This window comes from Camelus ferus, chromosome 1 (genome assembly GCF_009834535.1).
Source record: "Camelus ferus isolate YT-003-E chromosome 1, BCGSAC_Cfer_1.0, whole genome shotgun sequence".
Classification (NCBI taxonomy): domain Eukaryota; kingdom Metazoa; phylum Chordata; class Mammalia; order Artiodactyla; family Camelidae; genus Camelus; species Camelus ferus.
In genome coordinates this window covers 59991000-60017018 of record NC_045696.1, presented here as the reverse complement: position 1 = coordinate 60017018, position 26019 = coordinate 59991000, and the positions used below count along the sequence as shown (strand labels likewise).

The 26019-nt window shown below is 47.3% G+C and overlaps 1 protein-coding gene across 1 annotated transcript in view; it reads left to right on the top strand.

Annotated features, from left to right (window-relative positions):
• ITGB5 (integrin subunit beta 5) overlaps nt 1-26019 on the top strand; it is a 105323-nt gene that overhangs the window by 2641 nt on the left and 76663 nt on the right. Inside the window, exons 2-3 of the mRNA XM_032480815.1 lie at nt 7793-7878; nt 16755-16959. Coding sequence (XP_032336706.1) covers nt 7793-7878; nt 16755-16959 — 291 coding nt within the window. The remainder of the gene's footprint in view (nt 1-7792; nt 7879-16754; nt 16960-26019) is intronic.

Below are 26019 nucleotides of genomic sequence, written 5' to 3'. Positions count from 1 at the left end.
GTTTGAAACAGTTTTTCTTTTCCTTCCCTTTTCTTCTTTTTTTTCATGATGCACTGAGGTACTTTATCCAGAGTTTGTCTTGCTACTAGGAACATGATTTGAAAGAAAACTCTTCATTACCTAGTAAAAGGAAAAGGTGATCTGCAGGGTCATGCCTGCCTGGGGGTCCCTAGATCAGTGGCCAAGTCACTCGTCTGTTGCTTACACCACACTTTCATCTGTATGCTTAATCCAGCAGGAAATAGACTTAATTTAAGGGGACTCACTTCAAACAAGTCCCTGGCAGGCTGATCACCCCTGCCACCCCCCCCCCCCATCCCAGGGTTATCTCCTGCTTTCCTTATTATCCCCTGGCCAAGGGCCTCTAGACAGGACCCAAGGGCGTGGTATTCCCAGGAAACCAGCGAAGGGTTTCTCTGGGGTGAGGCCGTTTGTCTCTACACAGTAGGAGGGAGGAATGTGGCATTGATTTGGCTGCAGGACTGGAGTCATGTTTGCTATCATAGTTTATTAAAAAGAAAAAATTCAAATGTTCTCTTAGCAAATGCCCTGCACGTTACAATGCTCTAAATCCTAAGAGAACCCTTTATCCTATTTACTGTACTCCTGTTGGCAGCACTTCCCGCCACCACGTTTTCGGTCTGTGAGGGGACTGCTGGAAAGTGGCCTTAGCTTTGCAGCTCTCAGGTAACCAGGCAAAGGTTTACAAAGGACGGGACAATGAAACGCAAACAGGGGCTTGGTGTGTCGGCCGCTGTTTACCCGAGGTGTTTACACTTTAGCGCCACCATCCTTGAATTAGGGGGGCTTTTAATAAAGGAGATTGAGGCAGAAGAGGGCAGGGTCTAATTAGCTCTAATTAGTATTCCTCTCCTGCTTGTTCTCCATGCTTATTTAGCTACTGAGGCAACGGAGAATTAAAGTATCTGAGTGGTTGGCAAAGGCCCTTTGTGCCTGCCTACCCTGGTAACTGCTACTTCAGCCAGCTCAGGGAAGTGTTCTGAGAAGTTCTAACGACATCAGTAATGTGCGATGATGACACAGAACGTCATGGACAGCGAGTGCCCCTTTCACGTGTGGTGTGCAGCCCGGTTAATTGCGGGGGGGCTCTTCGCAGGTGTTTTCCACTGGCTGTGGCTGAGGGCTTTGTTTCCTTTTTTTAAAGTTAAAAAAATTTTTTTTTACTTTATTTTTTGAGGGGGGAGGTAGGAGGGCTTTGTTTTCTTTCTAGTTGGAATGGGATTAATGGCCTTTATAAACGTAAAGGAACTCTTCACAGGCCTGTTTGTGAGGCCTCTTCTTGTTTCTACTGAAGGCAGAGCTTGATTCCGGGGCCACGTGGTGCCAAGTTTGCTCCCAGGCAGGCCCTGACACCTCCCCTATGGCCCGCGCTTGGAGGGGGCTGTGGCGTGGCCCGCACTCCGTACTGGAGTCCCTCCCCTACCCCACGAGAGATTTTCAGAGGTGGTTGCTTGTCCCTTGTAGGGTCTCAACTCTCACTCAGAGTGATCTGTTAAAACTCAAGTTAGAGGCTGTCAATCTGCTTGAAACCCTCCAGTGGCTTCCAGAAGTCCTGACTGTGCCCTGCTAGGCTCTCCATGAAATCCCACTGCCCCCTGACTTTCTCACCACTTCCCCTTGCCCACTTCACTCCAGCACCGGCACCGCTGGCCACACTGTTCTTCCAGCTCCGGCTGCAGCCCTCCACTCTCCTGCTCCAGGTCTCTGCATGGAGAGCTTCCTCCACCCTGCAGCCTTTTCTCTCCCCACCCACGCTGCAGCCTCCCGGCCCATGTTCTTCCTACCTCCTCTCCTTTCTTAGCATTTATCACCATCTAATGTACCATCATCTGGTTTATTGTCCATCTCCCCCTACGAGGATTCCACCCCCACAACCAGGATGTAAGCTCCCTGAAGGCAGGGAGTTTTGTTGTTTTTATTTATCACTGTATCCTCTGTGCCTAGAACAGTGCCTGACTCATAGTTGCTGAATGAATGGATGAACACAAGTCTTGGTTGTGGGTCTTTGTGTGTGTGTGTGTGTGTGTATTGGAAGGGGAGTGTCCCACCCACCTCCTTGCCACCTTCTCCAACTAGCTTTGAGGTCAGTGACTGCATGTAGTTTATGAGGAAGAAACATTCTGGGTCGGGCTGGGGAGAGAATCCTTTTGAATGTGTTGAGATTTTTTTTTTGAGCTGGAATCTCTGATAGAGGCCATTTAGTCTACCCCCCTGAATTGTTTGCATGAGGATGCTGAGGCCAGGAAAGGTTAAGTGACTTGCCCAAGGTCATGTCACCAATAAGTGACAGAACAAGTCCTTGAATCTGTTGTGCCAGGATATCCCCTCATCCCATGGCTCCAGCCCAGATGTCCTGTCCTCTGTGAAGTCTTGTCTGCATCCCTCAGATGGAGCAGAATTGGCCTTTCCTTCCCTTGTTCTCATAGCATCTTCTGTCTGGGGCTGGGAGGGATCTGCCTCACCCGCTGCATGGTGAATTGCCCCGGTCTTGTTTACCTTCTGGTCCCTGATACAGACTGATGATTGGTACTCAGTTGATTTCTCACCCCCACCCCCACCATGGTTTCAATGACCTTTAAAAGAAAACCCTCAACTTTTTAAACAGGTAAAACTATTCTAGATTTACAGAAATTTTGAGACGAGAGTACAGAGAGTTCCCATACGCCCACTTCCAGTTTTGCGTATTACTTACATCTTATATTCTTATGGTATTTTGTTACAATTACTGAACCACATCAACATGTTATTATTAACTAAAGTCCATGCTTTCTGCAGATTTCTTTAGTTCTTCCCTGATGTCCCTTTTCTGTCTTAGGATCCTGTACCGGATACCACGTTACGTTGAGCTGTCCTGCCTCTGTAGGCTCCTCTTGGCTGTGACAGTTTTTCAGTCTTTTTTGCTTTTGATGACCTTGACGGTTTTGAGGAGATATTTTGTAGACTGACCCTCTACTGGAATTTGTCTGATGTTTTTCCTTGTGATTAGATTGGAGTTATGGATTTTTGGAGGAAGACCGTAGAGGTAATCAGTCGCCTTTTAAAAATAGGTAATCTATTCACCTAGTTTTTTTAAGCATAACAAATGTAGGATGAGAGATTTCTCTTCTTTTCTGTTCTTTTTGCCCATCAGTCCAGGATGTTTGCCCTGACCCCCTCCCCTGCTCAGATCATGCCTGTCAGGTTTTTATGTATCTGGAGTATTTTCTGTACACGTTATAAATTTCCCTCCCCTGTTTTTATTGAAAGGCAGCACTAAACGCACTGTTCTGCATCATGCCTTTTATGTTAACTCTGTGGTAAATCTGTCAGGGTGAGCTTCATTTCTTTCGTACATGGGGAATAGGGAACGTGCACATTCTTTTTTAAAGCTGCATAGTATTCTAATGGATGAATTGGTGTTTAAAAAAAAACAAGTCATATCTGTAAAGCTGGCATTGTCGGGTGATCTGATGTCTGGTGTTCAGAAAGGCAGTCTAAGATTGGAACTGAGACAGATCCTTCCTAGAGCTCGTGTTTACACTTCATGGTAACATCTTTAGACCGATGACTATTTAATTGCTAGATTCAGTAGTGGAAATACTTTGTTGTGTGACACATGTGCAGGATGTGGTTCAGGGTTCAGGGCATCGGCAGAAGCACTTACCACCTTGTTTCTCCAAACAAGAATAATGAAATGTTTTTATTTTCTGTTGTGAAAACAGTGACTAAAATATGATTCAGGATTCTGTTTCTCTTGCCTGGCTTCTCACTCGTATGAAGGTGGACGCACAGACATCAACTGTTCCAAGTATCGTGGTCTGTTCTTGTTCGTGTGCTTTCTAGGGTGGGTGCATATCCTATATACTCATTAAGCGTTTCCCACTGTCCCGACTGAGGAGTGCCGTGTCTCCTCTCCCCCTGCCAGCAGGGCCGTTCCTGCTTGGTACTCGCCTCTGTCATCCCATTGCATGTTTTGGGTCAGAAAATTCCAGCAGTTGAAGGTGTGTGTCAGTCGGTGCTGTGTGACCTTGGCCACATGGGATGACAGAAGTGGGGAGAGGCTGAGTGGAGGGAGGCCAGCGGGAGGGGAGGGCTACTGCAGAAGTCTGCCGAGACCTGGCTGGGGCTGTGTAGGGCTGGAGGTGGCAGGCAGGAAAGGTTGGATTTAGGAGAAACATTTCATATGTCTTGCAGGAAGGATCGGCCGGACGTGGAGGCTGCCTGACTATGACTGATAAAGGGAGGGATGAGTCAATGAGTTTCAGAAGGAGACCATATTTTCAGATGATGGTTTGCAGTAAACCCCTGGCTTCAGAGACATTAAGGGCTGCAGGCCACTGACGTCGAGCTGGGAATAGTCATGGTGCAAACAGCAACCAAGAAAAGTTGTGGCCACCGGCTGGGCTGCTCGTGCCTATTTCCATGACCTAGACACAATACTCTGACATTTGTGAACTCCGGCTGTTTAGCTTTTCTGTTCATTGCTTCCTTCCTTTCAAAATGCTATTGGTGCCGAGTGACTCATCCAGCCAAATCCAGCCTCTCTGAAGTGTTAATAGGGGGAGAGAGGAGAGATGCCAAAGGGAGTAACGCTGGCACAGGGGCACCGGTCAGCGCGGCCTGTGCTCTTGGTTCCGGAGTGCCTGGCTGCTGCCTGGTACCCACCGACCATGTGCTCCCAGGGAGCAAGGCCTGGGTCAATCCTCTCTGTATCTCCAGCGTCCCCGGGCCCAGTGCTTGGCGTTTAGGACATGCTTAGAGCAGGGTTTCTTGAATTTGAATTTGTCCCAACAGCAACCTAATTTTAGAGGAATTATCTTGAGTACAGTGAAACTCCTTTACTATTGCTTGTGAATATGTAATAGTTACAGAAACAATTAAGAATGCAGTGTGACAGATATTTTGCAGTTGTTTAATAGGTTTTCATGCCAGATGCCTGCCACATCCTTGGAGGCTCTTCAGGATTATGTCCAAGGTCTTTTAGGCTGACACAGAGGAAGACCAGAGCCCAGTCTGATGTGGGTCAGAATGGAGGAGCCCTTAGTGCCGTGAGCCGGAGACCCCGGCCCAAGGTCCCAGGGCTCAGTGATGAGGCCCTGGTAATTGGAAAGTGGTGTTGGTGAATTTATGTGGGCTGGGACAGAGACATACATGAGACATCCAACCTCAGATTCCTTCCTGACTAGGGTCTGTTGGACATCTCCTCCAGAGGACTCCAGAGCTTTCTGGTCACATGGCCCTGAGTCTAGGGTGGGGCAGGGACCCCCAGGTAGGTACTCCAGACAGGCACTGACTGGCCACTGCTCCTTCTGAACTCACTTGTAGGCTGAGCTCCTTGTTTTGGGTCACTCTTTTGTTTTCTCACGTTTTCATCTATAAAATGAGGTGACTTGATTAGCTCATCCTAAAGCACTTCCAGCTCCAAGGTTCAGCAATTCCAAAATTTCATGGAAATAGTTTTATACATCAAAGCAAATGACATGCCACAGGGCCTGCACTTCTCTCTGATAAGGTTGAGGAGAGCAGGAGAGTCATTTTCATTCTAGATTTGATCCCCACCCTCCAGGTAGTGGTTTCTGACCACTAAGGATATTTGACCAAAAAATGGATCTGGCATCTTGACTCTTTTCTTGCACTCATTGTTTTTTTAAAAGTCTCAAGTGCCTATTTGAAAGTCACCAAGTGAATGGATTCATATTAAAATGAGCAAGGAGTTTGTCGATACAAGCAGGAGGCAGGCAGGCTCAACTTCCCGGTGGGCTGGATTGTAAGACCTTGGTCAGTGTTTGGCCCCAGGAAGGGCTCTTCCTGCTGAAAGGAGGCATGCACCGTGGTTGGTCTCAGCTTGTTCCTCCTGGAAAATGGGTTCTGAGTCCAGCGTTGCACCCTGGAGGTCCTGCTGCAGGCCTGGCAGTGAGATTGGGGTCCCCCAGCTCTGGGGGTGTAAGGCAGGAGTCCCAACAGGGCGACCACTGGTGGAGGTGAGGGGCCCAGGGTTCCAGGTGGGGTCTCTGGTGGGGAAAACCATCTTTCTCACCCCCATGGGTCCCCAAAGCTGCCTTTCCTTTCTTCCCTGCACCTCAGGTCTTGCCAATTTCTCACCCGTCTATCCCAGTTGCCATTCTTATCCCAAATGGTATTTGTTCCTGCTAGTGCCTCTCAGAATGACACAGTGCAGCTCCGAGTCACTCGATTTCTGTCGGTTTTTACTGCCAGTGACAGAGAAGAAGCAGGGAGTTCAAATTAGCAAGTGAGGGAAATATTACAGGTTTAAGATGTCTCACAACCAGTGTTGTTATGGTGTTTAGCAGAGCTAGGGAACAGTCTCCACATCCCTGTGTTTTCTCCACTCTCCCTTGTTAATCTCCTTGACTCTTTTTCTCCCCTTTGTGGTCTAAGCCCTTCTTCTAGGGCTGGTGGCCCTGGGTTTTCCTTTTTTTTCATTTATCCAGTGTGCCCCTAGGCAACGATCAGAAGAGACCAGTGGGTCTTTTAGGGCTGTGAGGACCAAATAAAGTTATTTCTATTCAAGGAAAACCAACTAGTTCTGCTCTTGTTCAAAAGAAATCTATCCTGGATGTTTGAGAGAGGAAGGAAAAGAAGGCTGATAAATTTCACCAAAGATGCTTGTGCAGTTGCGGGGTGGGATTTGGAGGAGGAAATGGGGTTGGGTAGAGGGGTGGGGGAGGGAAAGGAGTGGGGGACAGTGGATTTAACCTCAATACCACAGTTGCTCCTGCCTCCAGAGACCCCTCCCCACATTAATGGGACAGGGACAGGGGGTGGGAGGGCTGGCCTGGGTTTGAAATAAGTGACTTTTATAAAAAGAAGTTTTCCTCTACTCTTAAGTTTCTGATTTTTTTAAAAATCAGGGATGGGTTTTGAATTTGATCAGATGCCTTTGTATCACCTTCTGAGGTGGTATATCGTTTCTTACTTGACCTACTAATACATGTATTGTTTGTTTGTTTTTTAATTTTTTTGTGGTGGGGAGGCGATTAGATTTATTTACTATTTTATGAAGAGGTACTGGGGATTGAACCCAGGACCTTGTGCATGCTAAGCATGCGCTTTACCACTTGAGCTATATCCTCCCCCCTTTTTAATTTTTATTTATTTATTTTTTTAATTTAAAAAAATTAAAAAAGAAATTTGGGGGGTGGGATTTGTTTATTTATTTATTTTTCTAGTGGAGGTGCTGGGGATTGAACCCAGAACCTAGTGCATGCTTGGCCTGCACTCTACCATTAAGCTATACCCTCCCCCCTACTAATACATGTATTGAGTTAATGGAGTTGCATTATCTTAATCTAGCATTGTCTTCCCAGGGTACATTCTCCTCTGTGGGCTGTGCTGGCTTCTTTCGGTACACTGTGGATTTGGGACGACAGGACCCGATTTAGGTTTTTCTGATGTCTGAAGAAGACCTATCTGTTCTTTTTTCTTTCTTTTTTTTGTCCTTTGTATTTTTGTCTTTTCAGCTGGACTAAGTGTACAGGGCCTTGTGCCCCCTCAGTGAGGGAGGGCCTGCTGTGTTACGGGAGAAGGCAGTGGAAATCCAAGTGGGCGCAGCAGAAGAAACGGGAGCTGCTAACACAAGGGTGCACGGTTGATGGGGGCTTCAGAAACCGTCAGTGAGAAACTGCAGTTAGCACAGGGGCTGCACCCTTCGGCCTCACGGAGGCCCCCTGTCACAAAAGGAAGTGACTCCTCCTCCCACCCCACTCAAAAGCCTCATCAGTAGGGTTTATGGCCAGAAACTAATTGGTGCATCTGTATCTTTTTTTTGAAGGTCTGAACATATGCACTAGTGGAAGTGCCACCTCGTGTGAAGAATGTCTGCTGATCCACCCAAAATGTGCCTGGTGCTCCAAAGAGGTATGTGGGCGAGGGTGGGTGGGCTGCACTACCACACACACGTTGACTCTGCAGAGAAAGTGTGTTCAGATGCTGCAGACTACCTCTTCCTGCCAGGACAGTGGTGAAAGAGAAGCTGCTTTTTTATAACATGAATTGGGTCTCAGGTAGTGCTGAATGTTTCAATCCTGTTTTAGGGAAGCAAGGCCTTCCTTCCCTTTTGTAGGGGAACCAGTCACAACTCTTGTATAGTTTTCTGCTATTTGGTAAAAGACCTGAGCTTGTGAAGTGACTCTGTCGCATAACAATTTAAAACATGCCTGGGTGGGTGGCCGTTGGTAGACACCAGTCATCTTAGAGTGGCTTATCTGAGGACGGATGTTAGGAATTGGCCTTTATGAAATGATTTTATTTGAAAAGAATGGCTGCTGTTTCATCATGTCCTATAGGAGGGGCTGTAAGTTTGGGGTGGTGACAGGCATATTGCTGTCATAAAGCAGTACGATCAGCAGTGCTTGGCGGGCTAGTCGGGACATGGTAACTTCTAAAGCTCTCGTCTTGGGGGAGATTTCTGGGTCACTTTTCTAAACTGTTGTTAGAACCATGGGGCACAAACCCTCTTTGCACTGGTGCACCATTAAGGCTATTTTTAAAAGAACCCAGGACTTGCTGTTTTAGACTGGCTCAGCCGCTGCTTACAGTGTGTGCTGTGCAGGAGGCCCAAGGGATGGCTCCTGGCGGGCCGGGCCTCTTCGCCGTGATGCTGCCCCAGAGGTCTAGGGGTTCCTTTTGCCTGTGGTGGCTAAAAATGATCCTGTGGGGACCCCTACTTGATGCCACACTCTTTGTACATCTTGTCTCTAATCCTCACAACAGCTCTGTGTGGTGGGTGGTAATACACCTGTTTTATTGATGCAAGTCTGAGTCTCAGAGAGATTAAGTGACTGTTTCAAGGCCACACTGTGTTCCAAGGCTAGGGTTTGAGTCTGGCTTCTGGGACTTCTGCGCACAGGCCCTTTCCTCTAGGCTGCACTGCCTGTTACATGTGACTGTTCTAGAATGTTTTCTAGTAGAGTGAGATTCCTAACCAAGCCGCTTTGAGAGAGAATTCTTCCCAATACATGAACTCTTGGTTGTATTTGTGCTTAATTGTAGTCTTTGTTATGAACTTTCTCTAAACCTGCCAGTGGTTCCTTCCTGACCTGCATGACAAATCCAGGTTCCATGGCCCCTGCCTCCCCACTTTCATCCTTTGCTTGCCTCCAGCACTTCAGCCCCAGGGAATGACCTGAAGGTCCCCAGAGAGCCCAGACTGATGAGCACCCTTGTGGTTTTCCCTGTGATGCTGCTTCTCCTGGGGGCCTTCCCCCTCCTTCCCCTGACCAACACCTTGCCTTCCAGTTTTCAAGAATCAGTTCAAGACTCATGTACTCTATGAAGACTTTTGTGGTTCCCCCCAGACTCATCTGTCTGTCTGCCCAACCACCTATCCGTCCGTCCATCTATCCATCCATCTCAAATGAGAATGTAAGCCCCTTTCACCAGAAGGTCAGGGCAGGGGTTTTATCTGTTTTCTTCACTGCTGGACACCCCCACACTCAGAATGATGCCTGGCAGATAGTTGTTGCTTAGTAATATTCATGGAAGGCCTTTGTTGGGCGGCTGTTCATTACGTGTCTGCATGAACACACCATGACCACCTCTCTGTCTCCCCATAGTCTGTCCTCCTTCCATAGCACCTGCAACTTCTTATTCTATGCATTTGTTTTCACGCTTGTTACCAATTAAAACATCATCTTCTTGAGTCTCTAAACTATGTCTTATTCATCTTCAGATCTAGCCAAGAATCTGGCATGAATTCCTATTTGGTAAGGTCTGCTAAAAAGACATGGAGTTAGACAACCAAAGTTTGTCTCAGTTTTACCATGACTTACTCCCAGTTTCTTGATAGGTCAAATGAAGGTGGCAGTCCCCACCCTCCAGCATTACTGGGGGCACAAAATGAGGTCAGTTCATGAGAGGGCTTGTGCTTGGGGCTGCTGATTAGCCAGGCCTCCTGAACCTTGTCATCGGTAGGTATTTTCTAGTGAAATGTGGGCAGGGGAGCTGGAAGCCGTCTGAACTGTCCACTTGAGGTTCCTTCCTTTCCTGTGCTGGCACTTCACAGGTCTGACGGCCTGATACTGGTGGTGACTGACCTCATCCCAAGGAGCTGACCACTGTCCTCGCCCACAGCTGGGCCGCCCTGCTGCCCACTGGGCTCCCCCCGTGCTTAGGAAGAGCCTCAGTCTTGGCTGTAGGACCTCCTGTGCTGCCTGCTTGGGAATGAGGCTTCCCATCCTCTTTGGAGTGAGCTGCCCCCAGGGCCTGAGTGTGTTCCAGGGAGCTGAGTTAGGGGAGTTCAGGAATGGTTTTGATCAACCTCTACCCCTAGCAGGACAGGGTGAGTGTGGCTGAGTGCCTTAACCATACTTCCTGGGATGCCATCAGAGAAGTAAGGTATGTGCCAAGAGCACATGACGTGTGTGCACAGAGGGCTGGTACTGAGTGGACAGCCAGGGAGGGCCGAGTCCCTAACCAGTGGGTTCTTGGGGATTCTGATATGCCTGCCCACCCTGTGGCTGCATACCACCCCGGATTAACCCCAGAACACATTCCACTGGGGCTCCCCTGTTCCAGATCCCACAATGGCTACCTTATTTACTTGAGGTGGGGGTGGGAACTCCTTACTCTGAATTAAACACCACTTGTGACCCAATTCCACCTCCTCTCTCCAGTCCCCCTCCTGTTACCGTGTGCTCCCACAGGAGTGGAGTTTGAGTCCGCCGGTGCCCTCACCGCCCCCTGCACAGCACTTCACGCTGGTTCTGTCTACCTCGTCCTGCTGCATGGCCTGTTAACCTGGCTCACCTGTCCTCATTTCCTAACTGGTTTCCTTGGCTTCAGACCTGACCCTCTGGCTCCAAGACCAGAGTTGCCAGACTCTCCCCTACCCCGAATCGAGGATGTGTGGGGTGAGGGCTGCCTGTCTGCACCACACAGCTCAGCCCCTGTCCCTCGTCCTTGGTCATGGCCCTGTGCTGTTCCGGGCCGGCTTGAACACTCCCGGTCCTGTTTGTACCACACAGCATAAAACGGATGACAAGATCTGATGGGTTAGTATCTATTTTGCCCCTCACTTTTTAAAGTAGAAGTTTGCCTCTACTCTGAGAGAGTGGGTTTCACAGCCCAGCGAGCTGTGAAGAGGTGTGTGTGGGGAGAATGTGTGGATGCTTGTATGGCAAAGCCTGGGGGCAGCCCGCGTTATTTCCACTTACATTTTCTCTCTGAAACTGGCGCTTCGCTGTGCCTAAGTGCAGCAGGAGCTGGGAGACTTCATTTAGCTGTGTGCCCAGGGGGAAAGGGGCAGGGGCTTCTTGCTATAGGCCAAGAGGGCAGCGGGTGTGATGCAGGACAGTGTTTTGGGAGGAGTGGGTGGGGCTGAGGGACCGGTGTTCCCCCAGGACAGAAAGCAGGGTTGTGAGAGCTGGGAGCCTGGAGCCAGAGGAGACAGGCAGGCAGGGCGATTGCTCTCAGGGCTGGGGGAGAGGGGAGCCTGTTGGTGTGAAAGGGGGACACCTTGAGGTGATCTGGCCTTGGGCAGTCCAGGCTTCTATGAAACCAGAAGGACCAGGCAGGCAAGGCTGCCCTGTGGAAGCTGGAGTCCCGCAGGGATGAGAACAGGAGGCCTGTGGCACTTGGATCGTGGATGTAGGATGCGGCATGGGAGACTAGGGGAGCCTGGGCTGCAGTGGAGGGTCTTTGCCTCGGAGTGGACGTGGGAAAGGAATGAAGGGATCGAGAGGGCTGGAGGCAGGAATGGGAGGGCTGGAAGCAGGAACAGGAGGAAGGGAACAGATCAGGGGCTGGGAAGCAAGACCAACCCGACTGGACCTCCTGGGGAATTATGGTGGCAGGGAAAGTGGAGGACAAATTATGTACATTCTCCTTTGAGCTGGGCAGAAAGTAAAACCATGAGCATCCACTCCAGCTCACAATGAAACACGGATCTCTGAGAGAACATCTCTTTGTGGTCATGAGAGGAAACATCTCGGCCTGTTGCTGGTGCTTTGTAAGCATTTATTTGTCCGGTGCATTAAGGGAGCCAAGTGGAAGCTGACAGGGATTTCTCTATCCCCGGGGCAGGCAGCACATGTGGTGGTGTTGATGGTGCACAGATTTCAGTTTGTCATCACTTACCTTCTCCCCTCCCCCCCACCCCCAAATCCCCAAGGGCTCTGCTGAGCCAGGGCTGTAGCCTCACAGGGCAGCCAGCTCCCTGCCCCTGCCCGCTTCTCTGCTCCTTCAGTCCAGGGATCAGCCGCTGCTCCCTTTCCTGCTTGGGTTCATTCCTCTTTCCCCAAGGCCTGCAGTTTCTCAACTCTTCCACCCTGCTGTTTCAGAAACAAACAAAACCCCATCCTTTCTCCCAAATACCACCCACATCTCTTTTGAGTTTTGGCCTTCCACAGCGGGCAGCGTGGCACACGGAGGACGTGCTGACTGGTGTGGTGCAGACGACAAGCCTGAGCGCGCTGGCTGCGGTGCCAGGACAGCTGAGAGCCTGCCGAGCGCTGGCCTTGGCTGCAAGAGGGAGGTCTGATTGACAAAAATGTAGGGGAGTTAAGTGTTACATTGTTACAGCAAACAGTAGACCTCATTATATCCTCTCTGTAATAGGTGACTGAGGGAGCAGAGAGGGCCAGGTTGTAACAACTCCAAATGCTGGTGTTGTAAGAAAGAGTCATCAAAATTTGGAAGGCCTCTCTTTTCTTTATTTTATTACCACTTAGTGACTAAAAGCTAAGAAAGATGTTTCAAGTTCCTGTTCTGTTGCTTCTCTTGGTAATTTGCCTGCAGTGCAGTTACCCTTTGTGAGTCCGCTGATGACGGTGTTTCTGGAGACCATGGACAGACACCTCCATCATCAACTCTCTTCCAGTGTAGAGCGCTGTGAGCACCTGTGAACATTTGAGCTGCCCCATGAGACGCCCACCGTGAAACGAGTTTCCATTTTTCCATGTTGAGATGAAATCTCATACCTGTTTTTCTGCATCAGGTGGATGTTTATCCTCCAAGTTTGATAGGTGGCAGGAAGAGCTCAGCATCTAAGGCAGCAAGGAAGTAACGAAATTCAGTGGGTTGGAGTCTGGGCCGAGTTAGTTTCCTGCGGTGAGATTCAGCGATGACCCTGGGTGAGAAGAGGAGCAGATGAGGCAAAGAACACTGAACTTGGGTCCAGAAAGCTGAGGCCAGAGGAACTTAAACTTCTCAGGTGAACATATGCATGGACCTAGGCATGTGGGCCTCTGGTTCCTCATCTGTAGACATGATGGGCTGGTGCCAGGGATGCATCCAGGATCCCTTCCCCCTGGAACTTGCTGTATTCTGACACTGGCAGAGGCTCAGGTGTCCGGTCTCTGGGAGCTGAAGGCTCTTAGCACATGAGATTTCAAGACGTCACTCATGTGAGGAGGATTTTCTTAATCACAAGTCTTCCTTTCCTCCAAAGGTTTATCATTTGGAGTGTCTGTATTCATTGAATTTGGAGCTTGGAAATGGAGGTATTGAGGCATTGTGTTTATTTATAGTGTTTGTGTACTTGGAAGGTCATAACCACCACAGTACATGCCCCTGGTCTTTGTGGTTTTGGTTTCCTCTCTTTAAATATGTATCTGTTCTTATTCAGAATTAAAATATCTAGAGAGGAACCCAGGGGAATAGAGGAGAAGCTCTTGGGCTTGTGGGGTCAACCCTCCCTGCTGGGTCGGCAGCGCTCTCTGTCCTTTCCTTGGGCAACCAGAGCTCGTACCAGAAATCAGTCATGGCTGTTTTCAGACTCCTTCATGAGAGACCTTCAACCCTTGAGGGGATCCTTCATAGATGTCGAGGTAGCTGCCTTACTCTCAAAAGGTTCTTCAGACCTGCCATACCCAGAGGTGCCTCAGCTGGTGTCTTTGAGGCCCTAAAGCTCTGGGACAATGACAGGACTCAGTATGTAGGTAAAGGTATCTCACAGGCTGTCGAGCATGTCAGTGAAACCACTGGGGCTGCCCGGAGGAGTAAGAAGGTTGACAAACAGGATAGAGAAGGATGGCTCTGAGCCTAAGTCTGAATTTGGTACGAGTGCTGTCATAGGCTGTCCCTTACTGCCAGTGAAGCTGGAGCTGTGGAGAAGGGGGCTCCCTGTGCTGTCACCTTGCTGACGTGGTTGGCACTTCTGAAGTCATCCTGCAAGGTGCAGTTTTAATGTGGTCAGAGGTAGTTCTCATGCTGGCAACCAGGTGACAGGAGTTCATGATCTTCCGTGCTGGTCCTTCAAATGTCAAGGAAGCCACGTGCATTGGAGTGGAGGTTTGCCACAACCTTGAAGAATGTTACTAAGGACAAATAAGGGAAAGCTGCTACCAACGAGAAGAATGCAGAGGGCTTTGCCCCTAACATCCTTGGGAGCAAAGAAGCCCCAGAGTACTGTCAGGAAAGCCAGCTATGCCAACAAGGTTGTCACTGGCACTGTTTGGCTGCCTCTGAGTTCTTCAGGTTTGGGAAGTATGACCTGGACTTGAAGTCTCCTGATGAGCCTGGCGGGTACATCTTCCCGGACCAGGAGGAGGCCCTGAAGTCCTCCCTCAGGGACTGGGAGCGTCTATCAAAAACAGCCTTTGAGCAGGATGACTGGGAAGCTTGGATGAAGTTCATTGCTGGTGCAGGTATCCAGGCATTAGGGGATGATCTTGAGGAAGCGAATGGCTGATGCCTTGGATGAGGAATCATGCAGCTGCCTCCCGATTTAGGTGAAGCAGATTGGCTCTGTGACCTGGTCTATTCTGGAATGCAAGTTGCTCCAAACCATCGGGTAGGGTGCTGGGGGTTCCCACTGCTCTGGGGAGACTAAAGATTCTTTCCTTGACAGCCTGGTGGTGGGGATATGCACTGGTCTGGTCAAAACAGGTGCACTTTGACAATCAGAACTGGGTGGAGGACAGCCAGCTCCTCAGAACTGGAGGAGCTGGCAGCAAGGCCTGGTGTGCCGGCAAGAAGTTCAGAAATCCTCTAGCCAAGTAAGCTCTGAGCAGATGAGCCCCTGAGCCCTTTCAGCTCCCAACAGCTAATTTAGCCTCTGCTTCAGAGTTTAGGACGGCAGACTGATATCTGTAGGGCCCTTAGGAAGTTAACTCTCCTTTCCCACATCTCTGTGTTGTCTTTTTTTTTTTTTTTTTTTACTGCTTTATTAGAATTATTATATCAGAGCCAACCTTGGTCATTTGGAACCCAGTTTAGAAACCCTGGCCTTGAAATCTTGTAGTTTCAAGAATAATTATTTTAAGCTGGCGTAATCACTTTTCCCACCTTGCTCCACATGTCTGTGGAGCCACTTCTTCCGCCTACAGTGCCCTGCTAGAGGTTGTTGACAGGCAAGATCTCCTGCCATGTCAAGGGTTCAACACATAAAATAAAATTTTAAAAAAGAGTTTCAGTTATAAATAAGCAAACAAACAAAATCACAGGAGCCCAGAGCAACACATCTGTTTTTACTTATTTAAAAATACTGCGAAGTCTTCTTGACTTCCTGCTCTTGAATCTTGCAAAGGCCCTAATGGGCACTGGCTAGTCTTGGGGCAAACTAGACACAATGAAGGGGGGTCCTTCTGCGTGTTTGTGCCTCTGCGGTCAGGGGACGCTTGAGGCTTTTTGGCAAAGTGTTTTGGGTAGGGGGGCAGGAGGAGGGGGAGGAAGAGAGCATCTGACTCCTCCAGCCAGCACTCCGGTCTGGCACTAGCATCTAGCCAGCTAGAAAGGTAATTTGTTTTCTCCATCCAGCACTGAGAGGGTTTGCTTTGCCATTGAAAACTCCCTTCCTGGAAAATGATCAATGCTTACAGGTATCATACTTGATATAACAAAGTATATAATTTCATTTTCAAGTAAATGGCCCAAACTCCTTGTGTACCAAATTAGGGTGGGTCGTCCTGAAGCCCAGCCTTCTCCTAAATCCAATTTAAGACAGGTTCTTCTTATCAATGTAGCTTTATTGTTTAAACAACAGTAAAGATTAAAAAGAAAAATATCATTTTATTCCCTCTTCCCTAATACCTCATCCATCTTCATTTAAAATTTTTCTTTTGAACCTGCAGATACAATTCTATTTTCTGATTTTTTTCCTCTAGTATAAATGTTTAGAAATTTCTGCTTAGTCTTCATAATTATGTATAATGGCTGTATCATCTACTGAGGTGATATCCTTTTTTTTTTTTTAAAGGATTTAGGGATTTGGCTTACAAGTGTATGATTGTGCTGTTCTAAGGAACATGCAGTATATATCTTCTTACAAAGTTTTGCATTCCTTTTGATAATTTTCTTGTGATAAATTCCTAAGAGGAGACTGTGGAGTCAGGGGTACAATGTATGTCACCACATTACTCTCCAGAATAGTTGTGGCTGCTTGGTGGATGAGGGAGCAGCACAGAAGTTAATTCTTCATTGAGTGACGACTGCTCAGCCACTTATATGGCATCTTTCACAGACTTTTAGTTTTGCAGCTTTTGCAGCTCAGTTACTTTCTTCTGCTAATCATGTAGACAGGGACATTTTTAAAGGGAGCATTTTGACCATTAAAATAACAACGAAACTAAACATTTTTATTATGCGTTTACAACTTGACGAAGTACTTTCAGTCTAGCCACTCAGTCCTCGTGCTGCGTGGTGAGGCATTTGGGGTGGGGAATATTGTTTTGTCCCTTTTTAGGAGGTGGAATGTGGAGGGTTTAAGGTCGAGGGATGTTGAGGAGTCCACAGCCTGAGGTGTTCTGAGATGCCCTGGCCGCCTCCCACCCTCTTCCCCGTCTCTGTGCCTCCAGGACTTCGGCAGCCTGCGGTCGGTCACCTCCCGCTGTGATCTGAGGGCCAACCTGGTCAGGAACAGCTGTGGTGGCGAGTTCGAGAGCCCAGTCAGCAGCACCCAGGTCCTGCGGAGCCAGCCTCTCAGCAGCAAGGGCTCCAGCCCCGCGGGGTCCGATGTCATCCAGATGACGCCGCAGGAGGTCACGGTGAACCTGCGGCCTGGTGAGTGCCCTCGGGGTGTACCCGCTCCTGCTGGGAGGATGAGCCGGGAGGGGAGAGCGCCATGGCACAGTGTCCCCAGACCCCAGGATGCAGGCTCCAAGGCCTTTGTAGACGGATGGAATATCTCTGCTATTTTTTAAAATTGTGTTGAAATATATGCAACATACAATTATCCACTGTAACCATTTTTAAGTGTGTAGTTCATTGGCATTAAGTATACTCACAATGTTGTATAACTATCACCACTATCCGTTTGCAGAAATTTATTATCCCAGAGTGAAACTCTGGACCCACTGAACACTAACTCCTCACTCCCTCTCCACCCGCAGCCCTGGCAACCACCTTTCCACCTTCTGTCTCTGTGAGCTTGATTACTCGAGGTACCTGCGTCAGATAAGTGCACTCACACATGTATTTGTCCTTTTGTGACTGGCTTGTTTCACTGAGCATAGTGTCCTCCAGGTTCCTCCATGTTGTGGTGGGAGTCACAATTCCCTTCCTTTTCAAGCTGCATAGTGCTCCGTTGTGTGTAAGGGTACATTTTGTTTATCCATTCATCATCCACTGAGGGACTCGAGTTGTTTCCACCTTTCAACTATTGTGAATAATGTTCTTGTTTTTTAGGGGAGAATGCTGGTATAAGTTTACTCCCTAGCTAATACAAGTTTCTCAGGAAACATGCTGCTTCCAGGAGAAAGTATTTTTTTCCCTGTTAGCAAATCCCATTTTAATGGGTGGTGTTCTACTCTTCAGAGTAGAGATTTTTTTTTATGACCCTGGGGCCTCAGCCAGCCCTGGAGTTGATTGTGATATAAGGGAACAGTTTCTGCGTGCCTACTATGTGCTAAATACTTGACCTACCCAAAGACAGCTGATAGAGTTTACACCTGAGGAGCCACGTGCCCAAGGTCTCCCAGTTAGCGGGAACCTGACTCAGTCATAGGTCTTTGTGACAGTGCAGCTCATGGTTGTTTCGTGTGCACCACTTTTGTCATCTCACATCTACATGTTAGGCTCCTTGCGATGTCAAGGAGGATGTGAATGTGGCCAAATTGGAAAGCATCACATTGTTGAGAGAAGACAGCTTTTCCCCTCAAAGCCCGTTGATTTTTAGCCTTGTCTTTCTCACTGTCTAGGAAACCCCTGGCAATAACGATTTCCAGGTGGTTTATTCAGACTTCAGGGCGACTGGGCCAGTGGAAAGATGAGGGATCTGGTTGGCCATCCTGGGTTCTAGTTCTGGCTGTGGCCCTAGCTTGGGGGCCCGGGGCAAGCTGCTCCTCCCTTTAGCACCTGAGAGTCTTCGTCACCCTCAGTCCTCAGGCCATGCTCAGAGGCTTAAGCGATACTTCTTGTAAAAATGCACTTTAAGAATGTTTAGTTACTGTTTTCAAAGAGTAATGGCCAAAGATGCCGATTTGGAGTCAGCCACATCTAGATTTGGACAGAGAGTCTGCTGTCTCAGAAATGGGTCCAGCTCAGCCCTGTCCATCGTGAGCACTCAGTAATGCTTCTTGTTGTTGTTGTTAGGCAGAACTCTGAGTTACTGTGTGTTTGAGAACTGTTTTATCTTGCCTGTTGAATTATCCTGGAAATGAGAAACAAAAGAGGGCGTAAGTGGCCCGGCTGCGTAGAGCAGCATGAACTGCTGGACGTCTCAGGGACCAGTGCTGGGATGAGTTGAAGTTACTGTTTCCACAAGTCATCTCACTGGAAGGCATGCTTAGCCTTTCGCTGAGTGACATACGGTGTTGAGAGCGAGAAGGGAGCCCTTACAGAGCTGTGCGCGTGGGTAGAAAAGAGGTGGCTGAGTCTCTGGGGGCAGATGTTCGGTGGTGTCCTCTGGGGAAAGATGAATTCTCATCATGAGGAGTCAGGCTCAGGGTCAAGGGCTCTGACCTGGAAGGGGATGTAGGAGTTGTACACTATTAAGGTACCAGAACACAGTGTAGGATAGAAGTGGTTACTGACTAAGAGAAATGGTGTATTTTCCTTTTTATCATAGTAACACTATAATGGTGACTTCAAGAGAATTCTTGAAAAATCATCCACTTTAACACAGTATTATCTTTCGTTTTCACTAGATCTTCTGTCTTTATTCATGTGTTCATATTTTTCGTATACTTATAATGTATTTATTATTGTGTACTGTTTTCACTCAATAACTTTTGAAAACAAGGACTGAAATCCACACCTCCGAAAGTTCATAGTTTGCGGGTTGTCATCACGGGAGGTTTTTAACTTTTATTTTGAAATTCCTCATCTAGAGTTGCTCTCAGAGCCTGTGGTGCTTCCTCCAAGAAATAACCTTGATTGTGGCAAATCCTCATTCTTTATGATGGATTTCATTTAGGGAAGAGTTGGCAGTCACACAAAGCCAGAGATGTCACAGTTTTAATTCTGGTTTTTAAAATCAGACTTAAGGTGTGACTCTGAGGCAGAGAGACTATTGTTTGGTTTGACTTACCAACTGGGTTTTGAAACAGACCCCAGAAAGTATTTCAGGAAGTGATTTGAGTGAGGGCAGCCTCCTTGGGCAAAGTTCTCCTGGCATTAAATTTATGCACAATGCCTGTTTATATATAAAGCTCAGAGTGTGCTCAATTAAAGAAAAAGGAAGTCTTATTTGGTATAGTCACATCTCTTGCTAAGCATTATGATTCAGTATCCAGTATTGGAAATAACATGGGAAATATGATCCTTTGTTTGTACAAAGTCACGGCGCTGTGTGTAGCTCTGGTCCTGTGGAAGGTGTAGTGGTGGAGAGCCCATTGTGGAGGTCAAGGTGATGGAGGGGCTGGCTGCCCTGTGAAGACACAGCCAAGCTGTGAGGATGTTTCAGTCTGTAAAGATGAAGACTAGGAGAAGATATGAAAAATACGAATTCCTAGAGCTCTGGAACCTTCTGAACATATTTCTCAAATATGAAAACCCTTGAAGCCAATGGTGCTCTTAAACTTTTGAAAATTTCATTATTTATAAAGATAACTACAGGCAAAGCCCAGATATTTATTTATTTAGGGGAGGGAGGAATGGTGTGTCACAGCCAGCAACATTTCCAGTTCACCAAGTGCATACTTACCTCAGGTGGATGCCCCCCTGACTCTGGGGAAGGCGGTCAGGTATGTAATGGTTGGTTTCTCCATTACATATTTTTAGAAATGCTTTTGTGTTTCCTCCTTTGCCCTGCTCCCTGCCCCCCCTCCATCCCACACCTCGTAATAGATATTTGCTGAGTGAAATGTAGAACTTTACCAGCCTTATACGGGACAAGTCAAGGACAAGTCTCAGAATAATATGTGAAGTACTTCACCAAGGCAAGGTTATTGTTCCAGAACAAGCCTGGAGGAAAAGAAAACAGAAAGAAAAAGTTTCCTCTACTTTAAGCAGGATTTTTTGTTTTGTTTTTTAAAAATTGAGATATAATTCACATACCATAAAATTCACCATTTTAATGTATACAATTCAGTGGACTGTAGTCTATTTGCAAGGTTGTACAGCATCACCACTGTCTAATTCCAGAACATTTTCATCACCCCATAAAGACATCCTCTGCTCATTCATTATAAGTCCTTATCCTCTCCCTCCCCAGCACATTCAGCCACTAATCTATTTTATGTCACTGTGGTTTTGCTTATTCTGGACATTTCATTTAAATCATATAATATGTGGTCTTTTACGTCTGGCTTCTTTCACTTAGCAAAATATTTTCCAGGTGCATTGATGTTGCAGCATGTATCAGGACTTCCTCTTTATGGCCAGATACTATTCCGTGGTGTAGGTATAGATATACCACATTTTAGCTGATGAATATTTGGCTGTTTCCACCTTGGAACAGTTATGAATAATGTTGCTGGGAAGGTTTCTGTCCACGTTTCTGTGTGGACATATGTTTTCAGTAATCATGAGTAGATAGCTAGGAGTGGAATTGTTGGGTCATGTGGTAATTCCATGTTTAGCTTTTTGAGGAACTGCCAGATTTTAAGCAGGCTTTTGTATAAACACAGGCTCATGTTTTCCATTTTGTTTCCAATCCTGGAAACTGTATGTCAGGATAACAATCTTAAAAAAACTTTAACAAAGGACATAAAATTCTTAAGAAAGGGCATAAACTTTAGAATAAAGCATGTTGAAATGGTGAAAAGCTGGAGGTGGAGCAATTAGGAAGGGTTTACTTAAGTCTTTATTTGCCTTAATCCCTTAGCTTCTTAAAAAATGACCTTTGATTAGTAGCTTTAAAATTTTTTTAACTTTTTATTTTGAAATAATTTTCGAGTCACAAGAAGTTGCAAAAATAACAGAGAGTTCCTGTGTACCCTTCTCAGCTTTTCCCAATGATAACATGTTATATAACCAGAGTGTGTTACCAAAGCCGGGAAACTGACCAGGGTACCATACTGTTAACTAAACTATGGGGGATTGGTTGCTTTTGATACAGGTTTCCTGCCAGCCCCTGTCTATGCTGCTGTTTCCCCTTCTCCCATGTTCTGCTTTGTGGAGGTGCCAGGTGCCTGACTTTGGTATCGCTTCTGCTCCCCAGACTGACATTGCACACGCTTCAGAAGACTTGATGATGGGTGGATAAGTGTTTTGCTGTGGACTGAATGTTTGTATCTCTCTAACATTCATATGTTGAAATCCTAACCCTCAGTGTGATGGTATTAGGAAGTGAAGTTGGGCCTTTAAGCGCTGATTAGGACAAGGGATGGATCCCTCGTGAATGGAATTTGTGCTAGGAAAAAAAAAATAACAAACCAAAACCAAAATCCTCACAAGATCCTGAGAGCCCTTCCCCCTTCAGTCTTATGAGGACAGAGCAAGAAGTCAGCTGTCTGCAACATGGAAGAGGGCTCTCTCCAGAACCCCACCCCACTGGCCTGATCTTGGACTTCCAGCATTTATGGAAAGACATTTCTTTCTTTCCTTTTTTTTTTTTTTTTATTGAATTATAGTCAGTTTACAATGTTGTGTCAATTTCTGGTTTACAGCGAAATTTCTGTTGTTTATAAGCCGCTTAGTCCACAGTACTTGTTACAGGGGCCCGAACTGACTAAAATGAGATTATTTGCAGGGAAACTAGGAATGCCGAGCCCTGTAAAGGCCAACCACGTCTTCAGATGGCTCTGTCTGTCCAGGGTCAGAGTTCCGAGGTGGGGGTGGGGTGGGGTGCAGCACAGCCGCCTTGTTCTGGCCCAGTGAGGCTATTCTTTGGTTCTGGGTCTGGATTTAATTCTGAGTACTGATTACCTTCTGCTGCAGTGAACAGAAGAACTGGATGATAGTCTTAGGAGGTGTGTACTAGGACCCTAATTCCCTGTTCAGCTGTTGTCCATTTATAATACCGCTGATTTTAATGTTTCCATTCTTTTAATTTCTAGCTCAGAAATGTAATTCTAGAGAATCAAAAATTACTTAGATTGGGGATAGTCAGAGTCTTTTATCTGTTGAGGTATTACTTTATCTTAATGGTTGAACAAAAATCAGTCTTAAAAAAACCAAAAGTTTTTGCTGGAATTCTCTACCTTCGTTCTCCAGGAATGTTTGTCATGTGATATATGTCCCTAAGGACAAAAGCTAATTTTCGCTTTTTATTGAAGGCAAGACAGAGAGGTGAAAGCTTTAAAAATACATTTCAGAGGGAATGCTAGTTGATACTTGATTATGGTGGGAAACCTATGCTTATGAGCCAAGCAGTGGCAGGAATTCTGTGCAAAATACAGTTGGAGCTGGGTGCTTTGGAAACAGGAAAAACCAGAAGGCTATGGGAGGGGCTGCCTACAGGAGTAGCTTCCTTCTCACAGGTGCCAGGTGATCAGCTTGTCTTTGGGGCTTGCTTTATCCTGCTTCTCTAATCTTCTGCTGGCCCTGAGGTGGGGATTACGTGGAATGGCTGCAGAGAGGAGGGGTGCAGCCGCACGGGGAGATGAGCTTATAGGGGTCTTACGTGGAGAGGGAGGAAGGGGACATGTGGGCTGAGCTGATGTCACCAGAGACAGGCACCCACAGGGAAGGTGAGCCTGGCTCTCACTCTGCTGGCCACATGGGAGGTGGTGACACTATAGGTGGTGCAGAACTGGGTGGCTGGATGTATTGTCGAGTGCTTCCAAGTGTGTGTGGTTCTGGAAGTGTACCCAAAGGTGGAAAATGTACCCAGACCCTCTCCTGGCAGAGGTGCCCCCAGCCTGCAGCAGCGGCTGCACCTTCAGTCAGCTAACCACGGAGCCTCCCTCTCTGGGGAGTTGGGGCACCGTAGCTTAACTCCCACTCGCAGGGCCACACTGAGAACTGGTCCAGAAATGTCAGTCCCTCCAAAACCTGCTGATGTTCCCGAGGCAAAGCTTGTACTGCAAACCGCACGACAGGTCAGTAAATTGAGAGATGAGTTGTTGAGGCAAGCAACAGTGACTTTATTTGGAAAGCCAGCAGACTGAGAAGATGGTGGCCTAGTGTCCCAAAGAACCATCTTCCCTGAGAATTCAGGCTTCTTTTATACTAAAAAGAGAGGAGGGGAAGTCCTGGTTCCCACCAGACTCTCGAGGGGATGTGTTAATTTCTTCCTTCCTGGAGCCATTCACAGGTGGGCTATTCAGGATGGTTCCTATGAGCTAAACAGAGGTATTTTAGCTTAGAGCTCGCTCATTAGCTTGGAGGCAGGTTCCCGGCGGTGGGCCATTATGTACAATGTAAGCTCATAGGCAACATCCCTTTAGTGATTAACCTGTCATGGAATGCAGAGGTTCTTCCCTGTTACACTGATAGAACATTCCATCATTGCCAAGGCCCATTGAGAAGTTTGTAGCATTTAAAATCGGCATAGTTGAGGTAGCAATAAACCCTCAGTCTGAAGATTAATGGTTTTACCCTTTTTCTTACACCCCTTCCTTTCTGGAAAACTGGGAGAGAAATATTTCTTTTTAATATTTGCAGCCTCCCTGTAGGGAGACACGTGTGTCTGTGTGTCTGTGTGTGTTTCAGTGCTTAATTCCTCTTAGAATTTGATGGCAAGAGATTTCTCACTTCAGAATGGATACTCTCTTAGCAGAGAAAGAGACCGGTACATCACATCTTGTTTCCCTCTTGCCTTCATGTCTGGAAAATTTGGAGTTGAATGGCTATTAGCTATTTACACTCAAGTTTTTGGCAGAATGTTCTGTCTCTCTTTTTATTCCTACAGGAAATTGCTTTAAAAACTGACTTTCAGGGGAACTGAGGCTGAAGTTTTTCTTGTGGAGGAGCAGATGTATGGTGTTTATATACGTGGTCTCCTCAGTACCTGCAGGAATTAACATCCTCCCGGTTTCACTGATCCAGAAACTGAGCAGGAAGTTTAATGGCCCCTGAGATCTCAAATCCTTGGTGACAAGGTCTGGATTCCAACCCAGCTCTTACTCTCCAAGGCTGGTGTCCACTTCCCTCCCGTGGGTGCCTCCCAGCCTCCCTGAATCCAGGCTAGTTCCCTGTTTTCTGGTCCTAAAGTGCTCATCAGTTAATTACTCATAATCCACAGAGAAGGTGGAAGTGGATTCTGGATTGAAGAAAGTGTAGCTGGGAACTTGGGGGAAGGACACAGGTGACAAAAAGCAGAAGACCTCACAGAGAGGTCATGGGATGCGGCGGGGGGCGGGGCATGATTGCAGGCCCTGCCGCCCCTCCCCCACTGAGATGTGGCACCCAAGGATGGGAGGGGCCCTGTGCAGGGACCTGCTCTGTCTGCTTGACGGGAACCAGAGACAGACATTGCAGCAGCCCGGAATTCATTCTGGAAAAAAATCTCGAACATTCCTCTGTTTGAGTCAGACTCCCATGGTTTTTAAAAATAGGCTCCTACCAACAGGCAGCCCAAACTACATCAATCCTGGGGCGGCTAGAACAGCACATGCAAAGACAAGTTGGGAAAGCGGGCTTGGCGCTGTCACTCAGGCTACAGTTGTAATTAAAATACTTCATTTGGGCAGGTCTTCATGGCTACAGAACACTTCTCTCCCCCCTCAGTGCTTCAGCCTTAATGCTGTGGTGGTGGTGTTCCTGCCATTTTACAGTTAAGGAAACTGAGGGCTGGGCTGCACCCCTAGTCGAGGGGCAGAGCTGGAACTTGAACTTTTGGCCCCATGATTCTTCACGGTCTAGTTAATGAAGTATGCCTCGTCTGGGGTGGGATGAGGGGAGGGGTCCCAGAGCACAGGGTTCCCTATCCTGCAAGTTCTCGAAGGCTTCAGCTTGCTGGTTGTCAGCTTGAGGTGGAAGATTGGTTCCTCTGAGGTGTGAGTGCTGGCAGATCAGGCGTGGACCCTTGTCCGGGAGCCAGACCACCTTTCCTCTGAGCCCGCAGAGTACGTCTGGACTTCAAGTGCGTGTGGACAGTTCCACTCGAAGACTTCAGGGACATCTCTTGGTGCCTCTGAGAGCTGATGAGACTGAGGGCAGGTGGAATTACTCGGTATGCTTCACTTCTTGATGCTCTTTCTGAACGATGTGTTTTTAGAGATTATGAAATGATGTGGGATCATTGTCCTGGCGTGAGTCCTCCTGTGCTGACTTGGGCTTTTCTGCACACCCTGCGGGGTGAGCTTGCACGGGCCACGCCTCTCAGACACTGGCTTTTTCTCTTTGTTCTTTTCCTCTGAATCAATTCTTTTTCCCTTTGTCTGTTGGCTATCTTATTGTAGAACCAAAAATTATTTTCTCTTATAGCTGGTAGACAAATCTAGTAGTATTTCTTTTCCTTTTCTTCTTTCTCTTCTTTTTTTAAGAAGGTTTCTTGTTTGTTTGTTTTGTAAAGTTATTTTTTGTTTTTTTTTGGGGGGGAGGTAGTTAGGTATATATGTATTTATTTTAATGGAGGTACTGGGGATTGAACCCAGGACCTCGTGCATGCTAAGCACGCACTCTACCACTGAGCTATGATTTCCCCCTTTTCTCTTCTTTTTGATGGTGCCAAAATTTGGAGTATGTCTTCCTGTATTTACATGTATACTTTCTGATAATAATGATTTGTGTCGGTGGTGTCAAATATGCCCAAGAACTAAATACCGTTGTTTGATAAATGACTGGGGAGCTAGA